Source organism: Engraulis encrasicolus, chromosome 5, assembly GCF_034702125.1.
Source record: "Engraulis encrasicolus isolate BLACKSEA-1 chromosome 5, IST_EnEncr_1.0, whole genome shotgun sequence".
Classification (NCBI taxonomy): Eukaryota; Metazoa; Chordata; class Actinopteri; order Clupeiformes; family Engraulidae; genus Engraulis; species Engraulis encrasicolus.
This window is the reverse complement of record NC_085861.1, coordinates 11,050,720-11,077,593: the sequence shown is the minus strand read 5'-3', so window position 1 is coordinate 11,077,593 and position 26,874 is coordinate 11,050,720. Positions and strand designations below refer to the sequence as shown.

The following is a 26,874-nucleotide window of genomic DNA, read 5'->3' as shown; positions in this document are numbered from 1 at the left end:
TAGATCATTTTAATCAGAATGCGTCAAACTGGCAAAGTGCGCATGCATGCACACTGCGTCATCACGAACGAGCCCAATGTTTGGCACATCTATGAGCGAATATGATATAAAGAAATATCCAGAAATGTGCTGAATTGCCTCCTGGGAGCACACCACCTATCCAAGTAGGCTTTCAAGTTGCACAGGAACACTCATTCTTTAGACAACCACTTTGATTGGCAAGAGGATAAAACATTTGTTCACATTCTCCCTTTAACATAAAAATATAAAAATGCAAAATGACAAATATTTTAAAAAAAAAATAAAAAAAAAATCTCATGACGTAAGAGTTATACATATTCCAGTGCCCTGTTCCAACAGAGCGGATAGATTTTAACATTCTAACTTCTACTGGGGTGAATATGCAGGTGCACACCACTGCATAAAAACAATAATGCCAGGCAGGTAAGCTTTATAAACCATAAAACCCTTTGCCATTATTGCTCAAGTTGTGTCTCCTCACATCAGTTCAGCGTTTTCTGTGTTCCACAGATAATAATATCCTTATTGTGTCCTCTTGGGAGCGATCTCTTTGTCATAGTATCCACGCTCAGATCTTTTCTACATAATTGCCAGGAAACATTCCCTCCCGTCCTCGCAAGCGCCCATACCACCAGCCAGATGCGTCTAAAAAGAGACATGGCAGACATCAGACATAATATTGCATTTAATCAGGAACGCTGCAAACAATAACACAGTGATGAACATGGGATACTGTGTGCTGCTCAGTTACTGTACGGACAAACCAAAGGTGGTAAAAGTGTCAAAAGTGGCGGAAGTAATTGACTTTATTTGGCAAGCTACGAAAGCGGAAGTCGTTGCAGCCATCAAAAGACAAATGTGCTTTTTTGATACCATACAAAGACACAGTTCAGTGGCAGACAACGTTTTTTCTGAACACGAGCGTCTCTTGGTCGCTCTCCCTGATCGAACGCTAAAGATCAAATCTTTCGCCGCTTTTACAGTCTCTGATCTGAAAAAGTGAAAGCCCATTGGGAAACTCCAACTCCCATTGTCATTGTGACACAGTACTCCCCAGCACACAAGTGAACACTGCACACTGCACATAACGAAATTGCATTTATGCCTCACCCGTGCAAGGGGGCAGCCCTCAGTGGCGCCCCATGGGGAGCAGTGCGGTGGGACGGTACCATGCTCAGGGTACCTCAGTCATGGAGGAGGATGGGGGAGAGCACTGGTTGATTACTCCCCCCACCAACCTGGCGGGTCGGGAGTCGAACCAGCAACCTCTGGGATGCAAGTCTGATGCCCTAACTGCTCACCCATGACTGCCCATGTTCAGTCCAGTCTGGATTTTGCCGCTTTTTAACACTTTCACAGGCTCCATTCAGTTAGGCCCTGCTAGAGAGCATGAGTTTTTGTCTGTATGCTATGTACAGTTCATAACTGACTATCAGATAACTATCATACCTTCAGTGAGGATGTCAATGATGTCTTCTGCATTGAAACTGAGCTCATCCGTATCCTGGGCATCGTAGGCCCATAATGCTTTGCACTGCGGCCCACGGGGTTTGGGTTTGGGGGCGGGCTTTGGTCGACCCGATCCCGGCTCTGGCTTGTACTCTTTCGACCGCCTGCGATGAAGTCTGGAACATGGGACATAAATAGATATATATAATATATATATATATATATATATATATATATATATATATATATAGAGAGAGAGAGAGAGAGAGAGAGAGAGAGAGAGAGAGAGAGAGAGAGAGAGAGAGAGAGGGAGGGAGAGAGAGAGAGAGAGAGAGAGAGAGAGAGAGAGAGAGAGAATGGAATAGATAAAAACAGAGGGAGATGAAGAGATAGTGAGGAGGAGAAAGCCTCTTGAGGATGGGGATCCCCTTTTAAACTAATCAAACATCTTCAAACATTGTTTAAGGACTATCAACAAGCCATGAACAATAGATTAGACACTGCAGTGCATGCATACATAATATTAAAGAATCATCTCTTATAGGAAGGGCTCAGAAAACGTGACGTATATTTTAGAAAAATACCTTAATAAAACTTGTAGTGATAAAATTATGCATGCATGCACGTACGCTCGTGCGCACACACACACACACACACACACTATTCTGTATGGGCATGGATGGCCTTTTGATATCCCCCCCATAATCAGAAAACTGAATGGATAGTAGGATACAATCTAGGACTGCACAATAATATAACCGCTGTCTTTTCATCTGTGACCTGTGCCCATCAATGTCACAATTTCCATCCACCTCCAAATGTACACATACAGTACATTCACACACTGCTACACAAACGGCACCATCAAGTGTCACCGAAAACAAACAACTGAAGGCCTCACCCAGCCACGCCTTGGTCAGGGACATTCATGAAGCCCATGTCCGTGTCCTTGGGGCCCTGGGCGCGGGACTGGCGCTGCTGACCGTGGAGTCGAGGCAGGGTGGGCTGCTCCATGCTGGACTGCTGCCGCACCAGGGAGCCCCTCACAGAGGGCACGCGGCCCCTGCCACCACGCCCATCGTTACCGCCACGCTGAGGCTCTGGAGGACAGAAAAGGGAACAGTTTAAAAGGGCCATACATAGTTTATAGGTGCTGGTAAACGCATGAGTGTTCAAAACCTCAAAACAAAGAAGTTTACCGCACAGACTTATTCGACTTTTTGCTCGTTTATTCAGAGCGAACAACACCTCTTGGCGTCATCCAGGCATCCGTGTGCAATAAACTACTCTCTTTAATAAAAGGTATTAGAACACCGCTGTCGGAAACCATCTATTTATTGGTAGTTTGACATTGTACACCCTTGCACAACAAATGAGTGAAAACTCAATTAACTTATATCTGAATGCATTTGCTGAGTACTTTGGCCCATGCTGAATCCAAAATGTTCACTTGTTTAACCATTTTAGCCTAAGGCACCTGCAAACGTCTGCTAAATGTCTAAGCCCTTTTTGGGAAAGGTGCCCTCAGCCTATAAAAACCCAAATATTTCAGCCTCCGAAGCAAATAAAAACGTGACATTAGTTGAATTTAAGGCCTTAGCCTCCTCTTGTATTAGTATGTTTTCATTCATCTCCATCCACATCTACATCTTAATCTACATTTTTAACTAAAAAAAAATCTCAATTCTCATGAGCATGAATGCAGCGTCTATGTCGCTCCAGGCGCCTAGGTCAATGCGGGGTCAATGCAGCGTGCTCGCAGATTCCAGCATCAATGGGTTAACTGAATAGTGCACTTCATAGATAATAACACGACGCATCTTGCGCCCTGTCAAGTAAAGGGATGAACTTCTCGGACATGGTCCACTACTCACCATGGGAGTAGCCCCTGGAGTTGGAGGTCTGGTTGGCCATATATCTGCTCTTCCTGTTGTCTCTTCTCGTAGGCCCTGAAACACCATTGGAAAAAACATTTAGTAAATAGGTAACGTAACTGAATCATTTTACACACACACACACACACACACACACACACACACACACACACACACACACACACACACACACACACACACACACACACACACACACACACACACACACACACACACACACACACACACACACACACACACACACACACACACACACACACACACACACACACACACACTTAGGGCTTCTGACTTGTAGCCCAAAGGTTGCTAGTTCGACTCTCCATGTGTGCTGTGCGGTGCGGTGTCAATGACAATGGGAGTTGGAGTTTCCCACACACACACGCGCGCGTGCACGCACACACAAATACAAATTCAGCATGCTAAGGTAATTGGGCTAAACCGCATGACCTTTGTGATGCGTGTGTGTGTGTGTGTGTAGAGTACCAATATGTGATTGAAAGGGAGAAGAATCCATTTTGCATTGGACTGCAGAACTGAACGTAAGACACAACACTCACTGGAGTTTTTGGGCAGGCCCGGTCCGATGGTGACGACTAGCTGCTTGCTGCTGGGCTTGAGGACCGCCTCGTCCCCCTGGCCCGGCTGGAACTGGATCTGGCGGGAACCGGCTGAGGAGAAGGGCCCCCAGCCCCCCTTCTTCACCTTAAACTCCAGCCTGACACGCAGCACGGCAGAAAGCAAGGCAACATTAGGAAAATATTTACCAGACATGAATTAACAAATAAGAAAATACATACGTCATTTTCTCATTATCCATCAACACTAAATAGATGAACTAAAATGCAAAAAGAAAGTTGTTGAAAATATGATGTACTGGTTTTAAAAGTGCATTATGAAGAAGCTGGATATCTCCAGAACCATTGACATGAAACCATTTTAGTAGTACAGTATGAACATAATGATGTGCAATAATGTGTATTAGGTCTTTGTGCATTTTTGTATTTGTGCATTTATGTAAGCTGACAGACACCTTAATTTCCTTAAGGATTAATTAAAAAAATGCTCTACTCAAATCTATATAGTGAAGATGTGGGATACTATGTAGCTGAGTGGGAGAGCAAGGAGAACAAGCATTTACAGAGGAGAGAGAGAATGGGTACTAGGGCTGCTCCATTATGAGAAAAATCAATACCACAATTATTTCGGTCAATATTGATATCCCGATTTTTTTTTAAACAACATTTCTTTTAAAACAATGCACCATCTTTCCTCCCCTCAGCAGTGTGAGTGGTGGGCCATAGAGAAACAAACAGTGGTGAGTGTTGTGTAGCAAGTCTGCTCTGGGCTCGCAATGGCTCAAGTGGAGGGGAATATATTGCGCTTAGCGTACCTTTTGGCAGTGTAGTCAAATTATAAAAAACATTGTTGATACATTGTACAGCCCTAATGGGTACTTACAGGTTGTTAAACTTGATTGGCAGCTTCTTCTTGGTCTTCTCCTCGTAGCGTTTGTACAGCAGGCTGAGGAACTCGGTTTTGAAGACGCACTGCAGCACACTGTCATAATGCTCCTCATGCACGATGAAGAAATCGTCCTGTAACGTACTGAGGAGATCATTCAAATCATGACTGTGTTAATGGGCGTGTTCATACTTTAACAAAGAAAAGAGCACGGACATCCATCTCAAAAATGGGTGCAAGACTAGCAAAGTCACATGAAAACTGAAAATAAAGTCTGCATCACCAAGCTCCCATGAGTCTATTCATACACAAATCAACCATGATGTTAACGATAAAAGTAATGTAATTACAGATCAGTTAAAATATGCATGAATTTACACCTTGAATATTTTGTGACATGCTATTTTAATCTTCTGTTAAACATCCGTTACATCGGAAATTGAACAAAAAGTACACTTGGACTTGTACTTTTTAACATGCTCAGTGACAATCGTCTTACTACAGCAATTAAACTACAAATCTGAGAGGGACAGACTGAAACTGTCTGTGATGTCACTAGCGCTTGACATTGGCACTTGCCAACTGGCCAAATGCTGGTAAAACGCGGCTCTGGATAGTAATACTTTCAGAGCCACTAGCCAATTTGGCTGGCAGCTTATTCCTTGGTATGACATACGCATCACAGTAGCCTATATTTTTTTGTTTCCGCCTTGTGTATCAATGGTTTGTATTTAAGTTCAAGAAAAAGCTCAGTAACTTAGTTTCTATTTCTTGATATACTTCAATGTAGAAAGCTATACACTCATCTTGCTTTAGCACCTCATCTTCTGAGGTAAGACGTACACCATCATGATAAAGACAAAAAAAGCAATAATATAAAATCTGTGGCTAGTGGAATACCTGAATGGCTAGTGACTCGGGAAAACCACTAGCCACAGTGGCCAATGGGAATAAAAAGTTAATGTCAAGCTCCGGGATATGCTTACGCAGGATACGTGTGTGTGTGCACTTTTCCTACAAAAAAATGCATTGTCATGCGTAGTGTATGTCAATTGTGCATGAGGTGGGACACATGGCACAAGGTACGCAGATGTACGGTGCAATATTGACAACCATAAGATGCAGTCTTCTGAACCCCCCCCCGCCCACACACACACACACCCACACACACATAACACCTCCAGTATCGTGCAAAGCGCTCTGATAGCTCATTTGCAAGTATGTGCATTCGTTCTATCACTTGTATGCATAATTTACGTCACACACAGCAAGCATATTCTGGGCAGTTCTTACCTGAGAGACTGGCAGAATTGACTTGTGGATTCACCTGAGAAAGACTAAATAAAATGGTTTACTCTCTTACCTGAGAAAGACTGACTGATGTGTTTTTGTGGTCTCAACTGAGAGATTTACAGGAGTGATGTATGGTCTTACCTGAAAAACACTTACTGAAGTGATTTGCAGGGTGTTACCAGGGAGAGACCAACTGAAATGGTTTGTATGGTCTCACCTGAGTGAGATTGACTGAAGTGATTTGTATGGCCTCACCTGAGAGACTTACTGAAGTGGTTTGCAGGGTGTTACCAGGGAGAGACCAACTGAAATGGTTTGTATGGTCTCACCTGAGTGAGATTGACTGAAATGGTTTGTATGGTCTCACCTGAGTGAGATTGACTGAAATGGTTTGTATGGTCTCACCTGAGTGAGACTGACTGGATCTTCTCCAGCTCAATCTGCCTTTTCAGGACCTCGCGGATCTGTCCCTTGTCTGGACCCTGCTTCACCTTCTCTCGGCCAATCAGGTACAGGAACTTGGAGGTCAGGATGAGGTCACGCTTAACAGACTGTGTGGTGGAGAACATACGTCCACACATGAGTAATACTGCTGCTAGTAGAGTAGAGTAGAGTAGAGTAGTTACTATGAGTAGAGTAGAGTAGAGTGGAGTAAATTGTTTTCATCCCAAAGGAAATCCAGGTGTCTGTAAGCTCAGTGGAACTGAACGGACTTGCTGCCGCACAAGGCGGCGCACCTTTAGTAGACTAAGTACAACATATCATAATGTAGAGAGGCATGATAATTTTTCCCCCTCACCTCTGCCTATGCCATCACAATATTGAGGCATAAGAAGAGTAGAGTCCACACCTGAGTAAAGCTGCACCTCATATTGAGTGCAATCGTGATTGAACAGATCTGTGCAGCACTGCACATCGGCGCTTATATCCAAACAACATGCTTGTCATTATGATACTGTATGATATCACATTGAGATATCAAGTTCTAAATATCAGTGGCACATGCGTGCTGCACTGTTTTGCTCAATTGTTTAACGTGCCCATAAACAAACGACAGCATATTGGAAAAATAGATTCACAAACTGGAATGAGAAATTAATTAAGTCTGGTCCATTTGACTGATTGTACATAAGTCCCACCATTTGCTGCCACGCCCCTGGAGCCACCTACCCTGAACCGTCGGTCGTATTTCACCACCACGTCGGCGAAGTCTATCCTCTCCCGGCGGCCCACAAACTGCCGGATCTCGGGGTGGTTGTCGGTGCCGATGTAGTCCCCGACGAAGTTGCGGTTCAGGCTGTTCCTCCTGCGCTCCTTCTTGTTCAGCAGGATGTCGGACGCTGAAACACAACACCGGCCGACCACGTCATAATAAATCCATACCACAAGCAAATAGGAAATCGGTGTGCATCTGGGTCTTCACCTTCTTTCCTTGGTGTTCATCAGTGTAGGGGCTCTCAGACTTGTTCAGGGTAGAGAAAATCCGAGGCACTAAGGTTACAATTGTTATACTTAAAAAAGTATAACATTTGTAACCTTGGGTTTCTGACTTTATCTAGCCTGAACAAATCCATACCACTCCTTGCTACTGATGTTCTCCCCTGACACAGGTAAATGATAGGCAATCACACAGAGAAGAAATCAATGTGTTATACTGTAGTGTATAGTCAATCTGTAATAGGATATAAGTTGTAAGTGTACATAGTATAGTGAAAGTAGGGATGCACAATTAATTGAAAATAATTGAAAATCGTGATTTAATCGTGAATTCGGAATCGTGATTTCAGTCAGTATTTAATCGTGGCAATAGTAATCTTTGAGCATCCTTGAAGCCAGAACATACTGACAGGCTGGTGTTTCTGGACAGAAATCTGTCCACCTAAGTTTCAAGCTATTGCCTCTTACATAATTATTACTTTCAGTTTTATTTTGTTCATCCCGTGTACAATTCATTCTTGGTTATATTTCATTTCGGTATAATTTAAAAGAAAATTCATCAAAAAATCAATAATCGTGATTAGTAGGCCTAATCGTGATTCCGATTTTAACCCAAAAAATCGTGATTTTGATCTTTTCCATAATCGTGCAGCCCTAAGTGAAAGGTTTTGCTTAATGGAAAACTTCAAACAGTAGTCGCACCTATCACACCAGGATAATATACTGAACAGCCACATCAATGAATGAAATGTGTTAAGAGCAGGCTCCATGAATATGCACATTATGTGAAAAATAGAAATATGGGGGATCAGCGTACAAGACTATTGGGATACAGTACATGTACGTACAGTATGTACTTGTAGTATACATTTGTGAACAAACAATGTAAAATGTTGAACTGGTTGGACTTGTCGTCTCACCTTCCTCTCGCATCTTGACGTATTTGCGGACGGCGATGTGTTTGCGCCAGGCCTTCTGGATGACTCTGGCGTAGCCATTATACTTCCTCTCCCTCATCTCCTCCAACAGGAAGAGCTGTATACATAGGTCAAAGTAAAGTTCATGTCTTACCGGTGCTACCCCACCCACCCGCAAACAAACACCAAGCAAACAAAATAAACACGTCCACTACAGATCTATTCCGTCGCATGACTATTTCGGGTGTCTCTTAGGACACTTTCTCAAATGACATAGTGTGGTTGTATGCATTTTCTACTGAAATAGCAGACCTTACTTTACTTTTATCAAAAGTGGGGTCTTGGCCAGCATGAACTCCTATTCTCTTACCGGTACTGCGCACCGGCTGTACATTTTATGCTGCACCCACCATGTCAGGGCCTCAATGGTTACTATGGAGTGGACCATTACCATGCAGTGAGCAACATCTCTGATGAGGAGTAGAGTCAAAGATCAAACGCTTGCACTGATGGAATGCACAGTTAAGTGGTTAGTTAGCATCCATAACATTAAATCCAACTCCTTATTTCCCAGAAATGGAGAGTGTTACTAAATATAGCCCTGACAGTGACATTTAGTATGGTGACATTGCACTCTGGATCAGTCGCTCATGTGCGTAATCTCAGCTCAGCAGGACTCACTTGTAAGGCAACACTGAAGCAGGGCAACGGGGGCTGCGGTGCACTGTGCTAATATTCCATGGGTGGGGAACCTCTGTCTCGAGGGCCGTTTGCCGCCCTTGAGGCCATTTTATCCGGCCCCCGATATAGTTTTCATGTTATTCAGCTTCACATGAAGTATGACTCTCTCTGCCTCTGCCTCTGCCTATCTCCCTGTCTCTGCCTCTCTCCCTGTCTCTGCCTCTCTCCCTGTCTCTGCCTCTCTCTCTGCCTCTCTCTCTGCCTCTCTCTCTGCCTCTCTCTCTGCCTCTCTCTCTCTCTCTCATTAAGTACCCATTATCTGTGTGTGTGTGTCTGTGCCCATTGTCATTGTTGTGCTGTGTTTTCTAAAAGCTGCTGAAGGCACTGAATGGTGACCTTGAGGAACCAAGCAAAGAACGGGCAAGATAACTCCCTCGAGCGTGAGGTCTTTCATTAAGAATTGGCAGCAAATGGCTTGAAAACATTGATTCGATTAGCCAGCAACTGAAATAAACTAGTGTTTCCAAGGGTAACGGAGCGGAATCAGAGGAAAACGCAAATAGAAGACTTGGATGAAGTGTTTCCTCGAATATTTCTCTGATTTGCTTGAGATATAAGGTCGATTACAGACACCCCATTGCACATGTACTCAAAATAGCAGAGGGTTTCTATGGTCAAATGTGTTTCTTTAAATAGGGGCCTTCATCTTCATGTCTTCATCAATATACTGTACACTACACATACAGACAGATATTCAGAAGAACAGTCTAAACAGAACAGTCTAAAAAACAACAATAATTTTATTCATTACCAGTCTAAAAAGAAACATTAAGTCATTTTATTGGTACTTACTGAAACTGCTTCAGTGTTTCATTCACTTGGTAGGGGAACAATGGCAGTATTAAGTATGTTTTGTGGAGCAGAACACATTTCTGTAATCCTAACTTGAGACAATTCCACTTTCAACCTTTTGGGCAAGTATCGCTTCAAGTTGAAGCACAGAAATCTGTAGTATTGTGTGTTCCTCACCGATTCTGGAGCTTTGACGAAGATTTTGGTCTTCCCCAGCTGGTACTGGTCCGAGTCCATGTTGACGGAGCTGAGCAGGTGCAGCACCCCTTTCTTCTCCTCCCCTTTCCACTTGGGCCACGTCTCCCTGGTCAGGATGGCATACCTGCACACAATGGGCAGTCAAGGGTAAGCGGTTAAGGCGTCAGACTTGTAGCCCAAAGGTTGCCGGTTTGACTCCCAACCCACCAGGTTGGTGGGGGGAGTAATTAACCAGTGCTCTCCCCCATCCTCCCCCATGACTGAGGTACCCTGAGCATGGTACTGTCCCGCCGCACTGCTCCCTTGGGGCGCTATTGGGGGCTGCCCCCTTGCACGGGTGAGGCATAAAATGCTATTTCGTTGTGTGCAATGTGCAGTGAACACTTGACACACAATGACAATGGGAGTGAGAGTTTCCCAGGTGGGCTTTAACAACAGGAGATTTCAATACTTCTTCTGCCGTACAGTATCTAGCCTGTATAGCATACTGTATGTCAGAATGGCATACCGGCAGTGCACACAACAGGGGATTTCAATACTTCTTCTACCATATCTAGCATATATAGCATATGTCAGGATGGCATTATGCAGTGAACACAACAGGGGATTTCAATACTTCTTCTACAGTATCTCACTGAGGTGCACATTGTAACATAACAGTATAACCAGAGATTCTTTAAGTATATAGAGATATGCCAACATAATAGGTTTCTATGGGCACCTAACGTGACCAGGTTCCGGTCTGCCTAAAGGGGCGTGTCATAATGCTCCTAGCATTGAATAGAACAGTCCTTAGGTCTGCCTAAATGGGGACCCCCCCCCTCCCCCTTGCAATAATAGAACCGGGAAACAATGGGCCAATGGAACCTCTCACTCTCTACTCTCTCTGGTATAACTATACGTTTCCCTGGTCAGGGCATACCTGCACACAACAGGCCAACACCACTCGGGACCTTACTTCCTTTACCATGTTGCACATTTTAACTATCGTATATTGTCACTATGTACAGTATACAGCATACATGGATGTACACCACAGGGAATTCTATACTTTCCTCGTCATTTCTCTCTGAGGTGTCCATTGTAGCATAACAGCATACAGGCTCTACAGCAGAAGTGATTTGGTAGGTAAATAGACATACCTGGACATTTTTCTAAAGCAGCTTTTGACTCCCATGTGTGTGTGTGTGTGTGTGTGTGTGTGTGTGATTTTTTTTTACTCAGTCCTGTAGAAGGATGTACCAGAGAATCGTATATGAGAAGGAGATAAAGCAGGCGCGTTCTTTTCCGGTATCCACTTTACGTCGGGTGAACGCCCCTTTAGGAGGCCCTCGATTAGGATACCTTCGGAGTCTTGAGGTTGAGAATAAATGGAGTCCCCTTAGCGCTGTAGATGGCGGTGGCGCACATCTTGTGCTAACACCACGAAAAGAGAAGAAGAAGGAGGGACAACGCCCCCTTAGGAGATTGAATTTTGAGCACACGCTTTTGTATTGAGTGGGCGTGTTTCGATTCCTCTTTATTATATATCCAGCCTCTTTGGATGTACGTTCGACTCTCTCGTCACCGCATAGAAGGGAAGGCAGAAGGAGGCACTCTTGTTTCGCACCACGTACTCTGCACGTATATCTGTCCCCTTTCAGCCCCTGGAGGCCTATACTACAAAGCTGGTTCAGGAGTAAACCATCTAAGAGAAGAGCCTGAGGTAAATCATCTAATAGAAGAGCCTGGAGTCCTCATTTTCTCAAAGCTCTTCTATTAGATGATTTACCTTTTACTTTATCCTGGTTTACTCCTGAACCAGCTTTGTAGTATAGTCCCCTGGAGGACTAGGGCTCAATTCGAAACGGGAGGCAGTGACTCGATGACTCTCCTCCTACATAAACAGGTCACTGATCAGATAGGTGAAGTTAGCTGATGAGGCAGCCGTTACGAACGGCACTAACGAGTGCGCTGCCTTGCGCATTTGATGTTACGGCGATTCTATGGCGGGAGTTACGTTCATCACGTTAGCGCTTAGCTTACGCATGCTATTTGAACGGTGAATGATCGTCAGACGGCGGAATCGTAAAATAGGCTATAAATAGATCTAGCAACAGCATATTTAGATACTACAATGTTGATTTATCCATTCGATTTTCAATATCTACATACATAAGTGTCAGAATAAAGAGTATGATAAGGTAGTAGCTTGGGTAGTAGCCATGTTTGTTTTTCAGGTTTCCGGCTGAGAGGGAGGTGACGCACAGCATGTTGGGTACCAAGGCAGCGAAGTCAGCATCTGATGCTGACCTCAAATATCCCTGTTACGCCCACAAATGCAGTCAACTGCCGAGGGAGTAAATAAAGCAATATTTCGTTTCGATCCACACATCATGACTCGATGTCCAGTTAGCTCACTGGAAGGACAGCTGCCTTCCCTGTTTCGAATTGAGCCTAAAACTCCCTCACATTGCCGGCCCCAAGAGGGGGCTAGTTGCCTGGTACACACCAGACCATATCAACTGAATTTCTCATAGGGGAAGGAGTGGTTTACGATTGCCAACAGCTGTTAATTGGCCATTACGAATGTATAATTTGGTGTTTATGTGGCCTATAGCCAATCGTGTCAGTTATATATAAACAAGCTGCTAGCTTCCATTTGTCTAGTAATGTGCGTCGACATCTTTCCACCTCTTCCCACTCTCAGTTTGGCTCCCTACCTCATCCATACGGTCTGTCAGATTGAATGGTTGTGCAAAGCAGCATGAGATTTCCCAGGCTAGGGGGATAGGCCAGCGTACCTTTGCAAGAACTTGCTGAAGGGCCGTCGGAAGGCGAAGCCGGCACGACGTACGCGGATGTTCTCCCTGAGGCCCAGGTATTCCACCTGGTGCTTGACGCGGCTCTCCTCCCAGTCGCGCGGCTTCTTGGTCTCGTTGGGCTTGATGCAGCGGATGTAGTGTGGTGTGCACTTCATCAGACGGCCCACCAGGTTATTTGCTTGTTTCTGAAGAAAGCACAGAACCCAGGCATCATCATCATCATCATCAACACCATCATCATCATCACTGTTGCACCATCATCATCAACACCATCATCATCATCATCATCATCATCACTACACTCCTCACCATTATTATCATCATCATCATCAACATCACCATCATCAACACCATCATCATCATCATCTTCAACATCATCATCATCAACACTGTTGCACCATCATCATCAACACCATCATCATCATCACTACACTCCTCACCATTATTATCATCATCATCTCAAGCACTCCTTGGCTTGTTTCTGAGTAAAGGAGTCTGTCACAGAAACCAGCAGCATAATAATCATCAACACCATAATAATCATTACCACCACCATCACAAGGAATCAGTAAGTTCCCTTTGGATTGAATACCATTCCCTTTGGATTGAATCCCATTGGATTTGCACACTTTTTTATTGTTCAATATTAGGGGCAATGGCAAGGGGTTCATGATTTGATGCACATCACGATACACATGCCACGATGCGATACTATCACGATGTACTGCAATACATGTATTATTGCAATGCATTGTGATGTTTACTTAAATTTTCTTTTTTCTCCTTTGCCAACATTATACAATAAGAATATAAATGTAAAAAAACTATGAAACTTTATACGTTTAATAGGTTACAAAAGGCCAATAATAAAGTTTCAAAAATTTGACGCTTGGAAGCACCATCACATCATATCATGTGGTTGTTCTCTGGACTAAAGGGTAACAAAAAGAGAACATCATGACACTGCGCCCTTGCATCGCGATTCAGTATTGCGACTACGTATCACGATTAATCACGTTTCGATTCAATGTCGTCACAGCCCTATTTTATATTAGACTTGGCTGATGCTTTTATCCAAAGCACTTACAGTTTTTAACAAATGTTAACATTTTTAACAAATCACTCGTGATGCAGTACCTTAATTTTGGTGCCTGCGGTTGTAGGGCGACCCCTTTTCTCTGCTTCTAGGTTTTCTGGGAAAAGGTCTTTGATGAACTCACTGTTCAAACAAACAGAGGCATAAACAGACATGAGTACATACAGTAGATGAGAGAGAACGAGAGAGAGAGAGATGGAAAGAGAGAGAGAGAGAGAGAGAGAGAGAGAGAGAGAGAGACAGAGAGACAGAGAGACAGAGAGACAGAGATAAAGAGAGATAGAGGACAGAAGATACCCAATGAGAGAGATAAGTCAATGTTGACAAAATATAAAACGATATGCTAGCCTTGAGCTGAATCACTATTTTATTTTCTTACACATGAAATTGGAGAACTGAATTATTTTGATGCGACAGCTATATTGCTATATATATTAAGTTCTTAAGCATATATACTGTAATTCGCTCATTAAATTCTTTATATTTCTGTCAAGTGTTGCGACAAGCCGAGTAACTATAAATACCATGTGCGTGAGGGCCCTAATAGTTCAATAGTTACGACAATCTCCTACATTAAATAGGAACCCTTTTAGCTAATTCGGGTTTTTCCCCATGGGGAGGGATGGCCTTTCCTTGTCCATCAGCGAGTGACTACTCACAATTCACTGCTCTGCATCAGCTCGATGATGTCATTGAAGAGCACATCCCTGTTCCTCTCGCAGAAGCCACTGACATCGTATGACACCTACAGGAGAGGAAGGGACATCACACATACACACACACACACACATGCACACGCACACACACACACACACACTTAAACAGGGGGCCCACTGATGCCAAACTGCCATTTCCCTAAATCTTTTCCATTTCCTAAATCACATGAGTCTTAATAGCACAGCTACCACAGTAAAGCAAGTTAGGCTATTTTTGTGAAAAATGGTTTTGTGAAAAAGTCATTTTGCGAAATAATCTGTAGTGATAGCTCAGGTAGAGCCATTTGGAATACTGTGGCTGCTGTATAAATCAGTGCAGTGCAATGACCATCTTATCTCCACACATACAGCAAGACATGTCTTCACGTGCCCGACAGAGACTCACTTAAAGCACACCCACAGACCAAATAAAAACTGATAAGGAAAGGTATTTGGTTAGTTTCACTATGGCTATCTCTTGCCTTGCCGGCGTAGTGGTGTACTACAAAGCCCTTGTTCCAGCTGTTGAAGTGCTCGTGGTTGCCGATCTGCGACTGCAGCTTCTGCAGAAGAGTCTGGTCCGCCCCCTCTCCCTTGGCATGCATGGTGGCACACACGTCGTCAAGGATACTCATGATGCCAGGTGGGTTCTGGGTACAGGAAATGGAACATTGTTACAGTGCACTACATTCAGGGCTCTAAATGAACTTTTTTCATCACCAGTCAATATGGCTAGTGGAAGTTCATCTTACTAGCCAAACACACACTCATAAATGGCTCTAAGTGGCTTGTAGTTGTAAGTTGGTCTTTTCTACCAACCAAACTGAAATTTCACCAGAATTTGGCTGGTTGGCTGGTGTTAAGAGCCCTGATTACATTACATGTAGTAGCACAGACGTTTATGCAAAGTGAATTACAAAGAATTCATGTTTAAAGAACATCAATGCAACTAGTAAGGACTTTTGTTTATTTTTATTGGCTATGATTATGATCATGATGACATTTTTCTCATGTAAGCATGTGGACTTGCTTCATAGTGCATTTCATTATAATCATTATTATTTTCATGCATCTGTATGTGAGATCAGTGTCAGTTGCTTACCAATTTGGACTCGATCAAATCGCACACCACTTTGTTGTTGAAGTACTCGATAGGGGTCCAGCGGATCCCCTCCTGCACGTACTCTTCCTGAGGGGCACAGGAGATGAGGAGGATGGATGAGGTGCAGTGTACCACACTGTAAACAACACTTACGGTAGAGTAATAGCTCTCTGAAGTTCAAGATAGGCTTTCTTTTTGTGATTCACATTTTGAGTTTTCTAAATCTGCCCTGCAAAGCTAAAAGGGCAGTAACTGCATTGCTGTTGAAAACGAGTTGTGATCTTCATGACATCAACAACAACAACAACAACAACACAAACATGACAGTAAACCACACAAACAGCAGCCAATGCCTAGGAGGAGCTGGGAAGCTGCACATCACATTATCAACAAACAGAAGATAGGGAACACCACCAGGACAAATTGTTTAAGAAAAGTCAAACATACATCACTGGTCTTAAAAGTAGTACAGTCAGCTTAACCACTACAGAAATGTGAATAGAGAAAGTTTGTTTTAACCTGCTCTGCTTTCAGGGTCAACTCGATGAAAATCTGCTGCAGTTTTTCATTCACAAAGTTGATGCAGAACTGCTCGAAGCCATTTTTCTGTGAAGCGAAGAAAGAAAACATAATTTCAAGAGTTGAGAATTACATTTGGCATTTACGCTTCAGAAAGTTTAATTAAATACAAATTAAAACTCTGGTCAACGATTCCCACAGTCAAATACAGATCATTGCAAAGCAATACATACAACAAACAACACTATGGATATTCACCTGAAAAATCTCGAACCCATAGATGTCCAACACCCCAATGTTAAACTCCTCGTTGTCCTTTTGCATGGCTTTGTTTATCGCCTGATGTCAGAGAAGAAGCAGAGTTTTGTCAGAGGAAAGAATACAGGTTTTAACACACACACATGCACGCACGCACACACACACACACACACACCCACACACACACACACACACACACACACACACACCCACACACACACCCACACACACACACACACACACACACACACACACACACACACACACACACACACACACACACACACACACACACACACACACACACACACACACACACACACCACACACACACACACACACACACACACACACACACATGCACGCACGCACACACACACACACAAGCAAGGTTTCTGTAAATGAACTTAATTGTGCAGATAAAATAATGTTCTGAGCTGGTATTAGAGAAACACCAAACAACTTTTCTCTAAAGATGACAATATTTTCAAAGCCATTCTGTTACTGGTGGCGTTTCTCCGCAGTGAAAGAACACAGAAATTTAAATAAATAAGCTACGTATAGCTTGAGATGAAGTATCATATTTGTGTAAGCAGCACATAAATGGCATCAAATACATTAAGGTAAACTGAGAATTACACCAGGAAGGCCACTGTTTATTTGTTTGCTTGTGTGACGGAGGTTATCTTGCACCTGTTCACCCCCCTCTGGGATCGAACCTGCATCCTCGTCAACTACAACGGTCCGGCAATGGGAGACACAGTACGATACCGCTGGGCTAAGAGACTAGTCTCTCGGCCCAACAGCACGAGACTGTATGAGGCTATCGGAGGGAGGTTTACCAACGTTCCACGCCAACTCTGTGCTAGTTAGCCTCCGTTACACTCTCCCCCTTAAACCTCACTCCCATCCGGGTCACGGCACCACTGTGACAGAGGTCATCTTGCACCTGTTCACCCCCCTCGGGGATCGAACCTGCATCCTCGTCAACTACAACGGTCCAGCAATGGGAGACACAGTCTAGTCTCTCGGCCCAACGGCACGAGACTGTATGAAGCTATCGGAGGGAGGTTTACCAACGTTCTACGCCAACTCTGTGCTAGTTAGCCTCCGTTACACTTGTTTGTTTGTTTGATTGATTTTCATTATTGGCAACTAAAGCAATGCCCTGCCAACTCTCACTGTATGGCATTTTGTGAATATTGTGCAACCTAGTTTCTCCCAGATGGCTCCAAATCACTCTAAAGTACCATGGGTGAGTAATATATTGCAATTTAGATCAGAATTAAGGCCCCGTTTACGAAAAATGGCATTTCCCTTTAAGCAGCTGTGGCTATTTCATGGCCAATACAGGTAATACAATGCCAGTGGAGGCCACTACGTAGAGCAGGGATGGGTAACTTCCATGAGGGGCAACAACTTCCATGAGGGCCACATATTTTCATCACCCCCATCAGAGGACCACATGACCATGGACCTAACTGCAACTTGCAGAATTTGAGAAGCACTTGGTTGCTCACTGACTGCAAACATATTGTTTGAAAGCAATAAGAGTCTTTCGTATCAGCCAACAGTATAATTACAATCGATTGATTCAGTAGTAAATCTGGCCTTTTTTATATAATGTTTAATCTATGGGCGGCACTGAGTGAGGATGCGGTTCGCATGTGGACCCCCGGGCCTCGAGTTGCTCATCCCTGATGTAGAGAGACTCACGTCTACGAGGAAGTCGAAGAGGCGCGAGTAGAGGGCTTTGGACAGGGCGTCTCGGGTGAAGGTGGCCTGCTCCGTGTTGAGGGTGACGGAGATGGTCTCGGTCTTGCCGCCCCACTTGCTGTCCATGTTGCGACTCGTCAGCTTGCTCTTCAGGCCGTCCTGGGCGATGCCCAGCAAGAACGAAGGGAAGGCCAGGACTGTATTACAGAGAGAGAGAGAGAGAGAGAGAGAGAGAGAGAGAGAGAGAGAGAGAGAGAGAGAGAGAGAGAGAGAGAGAGAGAGAAACAGAGAGAGAGACAGAGAGAGAGAGAGAACAGAGAGAGAGAGGGAGAGGGAGAGGGAGAGAGAGGCAGAGACAAAGACAGAGACAGAGACAGAGACAGAGAGGATCAATAAAGCATTTAAGTGCTGGAAGCCCATTGTGTTTATTCAAGTGTGTCAGTTTGTGTGGGTGTGTGTGTGAGTGCATGTGTGTGTGTTTGTGTGTGAATCTATGTGGGCATATATCCGCCTTTATTTGTGCATGTGCGTATATCTGTCTGCCTGTGTGTGTTCGCCCGAATGTGTGTGTGTGTGTGTGTGTGTGTGTGTGTGTGTGTGTGTGTGTGTGTGTGTGTGTGTGTGTGTGTGTGTGTGTGTGTGTGTGTGTGTGTGTGTGTGTGTGTGTGTGTGTGTGTGTGTGTGTGTGTGTGTGTGTGTGTGTGTATACTACTCACAGTCTTCGCTGTCAACTACAGCGTAGTTTCCCTCCTCTCTGAAGGCGATGTTTCCAAGATGGAGGATGCCGGCGACGATCTGCAGCACCGTGTCACACTCATCTGGAGACAGCCCCACTACTGACATGGCCTCCTATAGGAAGACATAATCACAGGATACAACGAAATATAACATGATACAACGTAATACATCACGAGACAACGTAATATATAACATGATACAACGTAATATACTGTATAACATGATACAACGTAATATAACATGATACAACGTAAGATAACATGATACAATGTAATATAACATGATATAATGTAATATAACATGATATAACATCATCACATCACATCACATCACATCACATCACATCACATCACATCACATCACATCACATCACAGCACAGCACAGCACAGCACAGCACAGCACAGCACAGCACAGCACAGCACAGCACAGCACAGCACAGCACAGCACTCGTCTGGAGACAGGTCTACTACCGACATATTCTTGACCAGTTTCCCCACGGTCAGCCTAGCCACAACAACTTTTGGGGGACTGATTCAACATCCCGATTGCAAATGACAAAATGACCTTTGAATCACGCCATTGTGAGATATGAAATGAAACTTCTATCATCAACTACATCAATCATCACGAGGCCAAAAGCACAAGGGAGGACGGTAGTAAGGAGAATGGTAAGAACCCAAGTCCTACAACGGGGCAACAACAAATGTCTCGTCTGGTGTCAGCCCTCCTACTGACATGGCCACTTAAAGGACTACCACAATACACCATATCACACCACTCCACACAACACGTCTGGAGACAGGTCTACCACTGACAAGGCCTCCAACCATCACATCCTATTGTCAATAAACATCACATCCTATTACTGCACTACACTTGTCAGGAGTGGCCTCCTGTAGGGCAACTATAAACATCACATCACATCACATCACATCACATCACATCACATCACATCACAGGACAGGACAGGACAGGACAGGACAGGACAGGACAGGACAGGACAGGTGACAGGCCCACCACTGACATGGCCTCCAACAGGAAAACATCATTCAAACATCACCTCACATCACAACACGTCACATGTCACTATTTTTTGTACAAGGCCTGACAGCATGCAGTAAGTAATCAATATGGTGCTCGGTGATAACGAGACATCTCCTTGTTGGCCCAGCAGGTCCTGAAGCTCTGTGACAATGCACCGTCACATGAATGCGTGGCGTGACCGCCTGAAATTAACCATGACCGCTCTTAAGCGTGTGATCGCATATACACCAGTGATGTAGGCTACGTAGAACGCCACTATACGCAGTATACCCAGCTGAAAATTTCAGGGATTTCAGTATACCCACCTAAAATTGATTGATGCATTATTTAGAATAGCACAAATATATACCCACCTCAAAAAAAATGCTAGGCTAGATAGAGGTTGGCTCTGTTTGCCTGCGGGACTCGCAAACATTAAATGCAGCACAAACACCCTGACGCAAAAGACTAAATGCAACGGACGCAAACATACGGACATATAGAACAACACAAAAAAACTAAACGCAGCATAACTTCGACCTCGAAATGGGGACAGCTAAGTGCATGAGAGCATTTCTCCTGCTGGTTTACATCTCTGGTGCCCACCTCACATTGGCTCCATCTCTCGTGATTGACCAAAAAGGATTAAATGCTGAATTTGAATATGATTTCGCAGGAGCTGATGACCTGTTGCTATACAGCCAGATGGCTACCATGTCACCTGCCATGGTAAGGACAGTGCTTTTATACTGAACAACCTCGTCATGTCCCATAGTGGGGGCTACAAGGTGGAGAAGTGGACAGGTAAAAGTCCAGTGGAAAGTGCCCTCTACAACCTCACTGTCTGTGCAGATTCTCTATTTTCTATTGTATTTGTTAAAAACGGCAGTGCTGCACTGTGTGAGTCTTATAGTGCCATGGGAAACGGCAGCAGTGTGAAACTGTATAAACATGGCAATTATGGTGATAAAGATCTTTCTCTGCTCCTGGACACCAGCTCCTCTCTGGAGCCCCTAGTCCCACATCTTAACGACAGGCTGCAGGTGGATAGCAACAGCTCTGTGATTACACTCTCTGGGACTATGCAACAAGAATCAGTAATATGCACGATGTGGCTAGGAGGCCAATGTGACAGGGCTATATACCAGGTGCTGGTGATTGTTACTCAAGTAATAGTTACGTATGAAAAGGACAATGTCACTCTTCCTTGCAATTTCAGAGGATATTTTCCAGAACAAGTGCAGTGGTCAGCAAATACATGGGATGGCAGCATCATCATCAACCCGACCCACCCACAGGAAGGGACGTACATGTTGAATGGCAGCCAGTCAGGGGATTACTCCCTCAACATTCCCCCTGTGTCCCAGAAAAATGCTGGGACCTACACCTGTAGCCATGGTAAATTTTATATACATGAAATCTTGCTCTCTGTGTGTATTGAATGCTCCTCCGTAAATGTGACTTTCTCTCGTGACCAAAGTGTCCTTCTGATGTCTTTATCATTCATTTACATAAGTTAGGTGTTGTACAATTTCTTATGTAGTTTGATACGCATGATGTTTTAAGTGTTTTACAGGTTACATTTTTTCCTGTAGCTTGCCTAAATATTAATTTCTTTCTTTTTTTGCTTTTGTTCTGTCCTGATGATGCCATAATTTTTACTTTTATACAATTTTTTCAATAAAGGCAGACGACATCGTCAAGAGCTTTGTGTTTGTAGGTCTATGTGTATGTGACCCGTGTGAATGTGTTTGTGAGAGCACAGGTGCATTTGTATGCGTGTGTGTGACAGAGAAAGGAAAGGAAAAAGAGACAGACAGAGAAAGGGGGTAATGTAAAACAGAGGGTGGGGGGGTAGAGAGAGAGAGAGAGAGAGAGAGAGAGAGAGAGAGAGAGAGAGAGAGAGAGAGAGAGAGAGAGAGAGAGAGAGAGAGAGAGAGAGAGAGAGAGAAAAAGAAAGAAAGAAAGAAAGAAAGAAAGAAAGAAAGAAAGAGAGAGAGAGAGAGAGAGAGAGAGAGAGAGAGAGAGAGAGAGAGAGAGATATGCAGGCAGAGCGGAGAGACACCAAAGAGTCCAGTATCACATCACATCCACAATCACAATCACAATCTGAAATATTATGGTGCACTCGTCTGGAGACAGGCCTATCACTGACATGGCATCTTACAACAACACACAACATCACATCACTGCACTAGAATGCACTACACTTGTTTGGGGACAGACCTACCACTGACAAGGTAGGACAACATCATGTCATACATCAATCATCACATCACATAATATAATCATCACAACACTCATCTGGAAAGAAGCCTAGAGTCTTACCACTGACACGGCCCCCTGTGGGATGACAACATCAGTAACATCAAAACAAACCATCACACAGACAAAACCTCACATCACATCACATCACATCACATCACACCGCACCACATCACACCGCACCACATCACATCAATCCACTGCTCTGGAGACAGGCCTACCACTGACACGGCCTTCTATAAGATAACAATAACAACAATCATCACACCACTACACTTCACTATAAGAACCCTAAATGCTTCCCACAGAATATTGGGAAACTATGGAAGGTCTGAGACTGTGCAAAGGCCATAAGACCACGTCAGGTTGCCAAAGTCTCGTAAATGTTAGGTAAATGTATAAATAATAAGTTTCTACACACACACTGATATACGTACATACATGCACATGCACATGCACACACACGGCTAGTCGGCTCTTTCAACATAATCAAAACAGAAACCGTATTCCGCTCGCTTGGAGGTTGTAATGCAAATCTACACCGCCATAAAACAAAATGATAGCTCTTCATAACTCACCATGGTGTCTGCAAACTCCTTCTTGTCGTTGACGTCCTCCACGGTGTACGTGCCTGACTGGTTGAGATAGTAGTAGTAGTCTGGCGTGGTGACGCCCAGGTTCTCCCTCTGTTCTTTAGTCGCCCCGTTCAGGAGCTGGAGAAGAAGAAAAGAAGACAACACAAGCGCACACAATCATCTCACCTGCCCCTCGTTATTCAAAGTATTTTGGGGGGGCTTTTCAAGCCTTTATTATGTTTCATGAGACAGGATAGTGAAGGACAGCCATTAAGATGCTGACAAAAATATCTGAAAAGTGCCATCATTAAGCTTCAAATTCATCCACATCAGCTACATGGTTATCCGGGGACCAGACCAGGATAAAACCATATCAAAGGAAAATGAAAGGGAAAGTATATCAGCAGCACATATTGAACTTTATTACATTAATGGACGCAAATGCATTGCTATTGATGGGCATTAAGATGCTGGGGCCAGACTACAAGACTTCTGGCTGCAATAGAGGCTTTTAAGGAGGCCTTGAAGGCATAAGTCATTATTGTGATAGCATAGGGGAATAGATCTGTGTGTGTGTGTGTGTGTGTGTGTTCCACCTGGTAGTAGATATGGAAGTTTCTCTCCCCGTGATTCTGCGAGCACACTCTGGATTTTTCCAGAAGGAAGTTTGAAATCTTGCCACCATCGGGTTCCCCTCCTCGACTGAACTGGATCTCGAAATATTTACCCTAGAGGCAGAAGAAAATGAAGTCAAACATGACGTACAATCACTCAGTGGGGCTAACGACCACAACTCTGACAGCAATACTGACAACATAAGACGCGAGAAACACGAGTTGAATTTGCAGAGCTCGGTGGGGCACATCAGGCAAAGATAGGTCCGGATCTGTACTACAGCACTCGCGCGCGCGCAGCACACAGACACACATACACACACACACAGGTTGGGGAAGATAATGATTCCAGCTCTACTCACGGTTGAAAGCAAGACTGATCGATAGGGATGGAGGGGGGCAAGTCTTAAAAATCATTTGAAATTCTGTGCACACACCACCAGCACCCTGAGTTAGCAGGAGGAGACTGAAGAAAGCAATGAGTCAGCTGCATCTGTAGGCTACATCACATCACATTGGGTATCCCTGGCTTAATGTGTACAACCAGGGTCGGATTAGGATGGCAGGGGGGGCCCTAGGCTACAGGCTACGGTGGGCCCCGCCGGAAGGCACATTTTTGCCTAAATATCAATATTACATCTTTTTTTTTTTTTTACAAAATTACATGGTGTCATAATTACGAGCTAGGAATTAAGGATAACATAACGACTGTGCAGGATCGATGAATGTTTCGATATCACCTCAGGTCACAATTATGCCATTTTTTGACTTGGACAATCAGATGCACAATAGCACGTGGGGGGGGGCCCTAGGCTGCAGCCATATCTAGCATGCCCCTTAACCCATTGTGTCCTGGAGCGACATACGCTGCATTCAAGTTCTTGAGATTTGAGCTGTTTTATTTAAGATGTGGGTATGTTACAGCTGAATGAACACTAAATTAGTGCAAAAGGAAAGTTCTAGATTTTAAATGTAACTTATTTCATGTTTGTATGTGCTTCGGGGGCTGAGATATTTAGGATTTGATAAATGGGTTAATTCAGCCCTGTGTACTACTGCCAGGGTCAGGGTGCTGGTCATTAGTACTCCAGGCACAAGCCGCAAGAGAGAGAGCGAGAGACTTAGATTACTTCTTTAGCACCACACTATTGAAGGCTTTCAGCTGGGTAAAGGTCCAGTGATTGCATGCTTATCATGATACATCTCCTTATCATCATGTCAGAGCCAATTAAGGAGCTGCAATGTAGATGGTCCATTGTCCTTCCATACCCTTTTGGCGTATCCAGGTAACATTCGAAATCAGCTAAATCAAAGGATTTGGGAAAGAAAACTGCTGCTGTTTACTACTGCAGGCCTATAAGCCAATGTGATGTCATTTTATATTTTTTTACTTGTTTTTGAAATGTTGCCTCAAGTTATTCCCTGTCTGGCCGTGAAATGTGAACTCACAAATCGGCTGGAGTTGTTGTTGCGCACAGTCTTGGCATTTCCAAAGGCCTCCAGGAGAGGGTTGGACTGCAGGATGATGTCTTTCACATGCTGTGTGGAGAGAGAGAGAGAAAGGGAAGAAATGGGAAATGAAGTGAAGGAGAAGAAATAAGGGAGTGCGATATGACGATATTAAATTGTGAATCGGGAAATCGAGTAGAACAGTGGTTCTCAAACTTTTTGTGTGAAGTACCACCCGAGAAAATATTGAGCTCTCCGAGTACCACCTTGTCAACCATCATTAGAATATCGTAGCAAAGGCCTTCCATATTCACTTTCGGCAGTCAATACAGGAGAGGTTCATAACGGCATCAACAGCTACGGTCACATTCAGTGCAAGTTTGTTTTTAAATGTCTTGCTTGCCTAGCATTATTCTGCATTATGTTTTCAGATTCATACAGTTCAATATTACAAAATGTGAGACCAAAGAGACATTTTTGACTGCAACAACTTGATCAGCCTTCAAATCAATGCACAAAAAATGAACTCTTTAAAGTACCACCAGAGATGTCTCAAGTACTACCAGTGGTACGCGTACCACAGTTTGAGCACCACTGGAGTAGAAGATTGTCAAAAATCTGCCAAAGTGGAGAAATGGTCTAGATTAATGGAGATACATTTAGCAGATCGCCTTTTAGTGAGGACGCTTACTTTATCAGAGTGATGATGTTCACTTTATCAGAGTGATGTTTAATTACTTAGTGTTGCTTTCGTCACTCATCAGTGTGTTTACATTTTAATTTCTTTGCACATGCAAATCTACAAATATATTTATCAGAAGAAACTAAATAGTGTAGAGCACATCCTGTTGGGCAGGGATTTCATCCCTGGTGAAAAAGTGCAAGCACACATCCCGAAAAAGCAATTGTTATGGGTGCTGGATATGGTGTAGTCGTGCATGAAAGAAAAATGAGGAGAGAAATATCCACACGCTGTACAAGCTTCCTTGCTGTGGTTAATTAACCCATTGTGTCCTGGAGCGACATACACGCAGTATTTAGCTTCTTGAGATTTTAGCTGCTTTATTAACAATGTGGGTATGTTAGAGCTGAATGAACACATTCCAATGCAAAATGAAGGTTCTAGCTTTTAAATGCAACTTATTTCATGTTTGGATGTGCTTCGGAGGCCGATATATTTAGGTTTTAATAGAGAGAGGGCACCTTTTCCCAAAAAGGGCTTAGGCTAAAATGGGTTAAACTCCTCACAATGTTTCAACCCAACAAAGGTCTTTGACAGGTGTCTCAGACTGTTCTCATTCAATTCTCATTCATCCATGTCATCTGAGTAGAGGGAGTTTATTTGGTAGGCAAATGGACTCTAGGAACTGACAGAGTTCTAACAAGAAGTCCAATTGTCTATGATGACTAAGCTCGTTTGACTCGTTTTACACATGACCCGAATTGGTGTTGTGAAGAAAACTCAAAGATTTAAAAGCAATGATGAGTAAATGAGACCGAGAGCTTTGATGAGACAGACTGAGAATGAAGAGACATGCACTCACCTGGACTTTGGGCCCGCCCCCGGACACCTTGGAGATGTAACTCATGATGAACTTGGCTGCTACCGTCTTGCCAGCACCGCTCTCTCCACTAGAAGCAGAGGACAAGCATGTCAACCACACAACACACACAGGGCAGCTGACAGCTTTGGCAGGGCCCAAGACAAAGTAATACGAAAGGGCCCCCCACCCAACACATACAATGTAATGAGAACCCAATTCTGGGTCCCCTCTGTCCCTGCGCCCTGGACAACTGTCCACTTTGCCTGTT

General features: G+C 43.9%; 1 protein-coding gene across 1 annotated transcript in view; it reads right to left on the bottom strand.

The window, feature by feature from the left end:
- Positions 1-57: 57 nt before the first annotated feature.
- Positions 58-26,874, bottom strand: part of myo1eb (myosin IEb) — a 35,282-nt gene continuing 8,465 nt past the window's right edge. The window contains exons 5-27 of the mRNA XM_063198675.1: positions 26,607-26,694; positions 25,063-25,152; positions 23,596-23,727; positions 23,003-23,137; positions 19,114-19,246; positions 18,398-18,594; positions 16,682-16,762; positions 16,424-16,510; positions 15,905-15,991; positions 15,285-15,452; positions 14,767-14,852; positions 14,149-14,230; positions 12,991-13,196; positions 10,187-10,331; positions 8,480-8,594; positions 7,293-7,462; positions 6,528-6,673; positions 4,827-4,973; positions 3,926-4,083; positions 3,345-3,419; positions 2,372-2,570; positions 1,471-1,646; positions 58-666 (exon numbers count right to left, since the gene is read on the bottom strand). Coding sequence (XP_063054745.1) covers positions 590-666; positions 1,471-1,646; positions 2,372-2,570; positions 3,345-3,419; positions 3,926-4,083; positions 4,827-4,973; positions 6,528-6,673; positions 7,293-7,462; positions 8,480-8,594; positions 10,187-10,331; positions 12,991-13,196; positions 14,149-14,230; positions 14,767-14,852; positions 15,285-15,452; positions 15,905-15,991; positions 16,424-16,510; positions 16,682-16,762; positions 18,398-18,594; positions 19,114-19,246; positions 23,003-23,137; positions 23,596-23,727; positions 25,063-25,152; positions 26,607-26,694 — 2,980 coding nt within the window. The 3' untranslated portion in view covers positions 58-589. The remainder of the gene's footprint in view (positions 667-1,470; positions 1,647-2,371; positions 2,571-3,344; positions 3,420-3,925; positions 4,084-4,826; positions 4,974-6,527; positions 6,674-7,292; positions 7,463-8,479; positions 8,595-10,186; positions 10,332-12,990; positions 13,197-14,148; positions 14,231-14,766; positions 14,853-15,284; positions 15,453-15,904; positions 15,992-16,423; positions 16,511-16,681; positions 16,763-18,397; positions 18,595-19,113; positions 19,247-23,002; positions 23,138-23,595; positions 23,728-25,062; positions 25,153-26,606; positions 26,695-26,874) is intronic.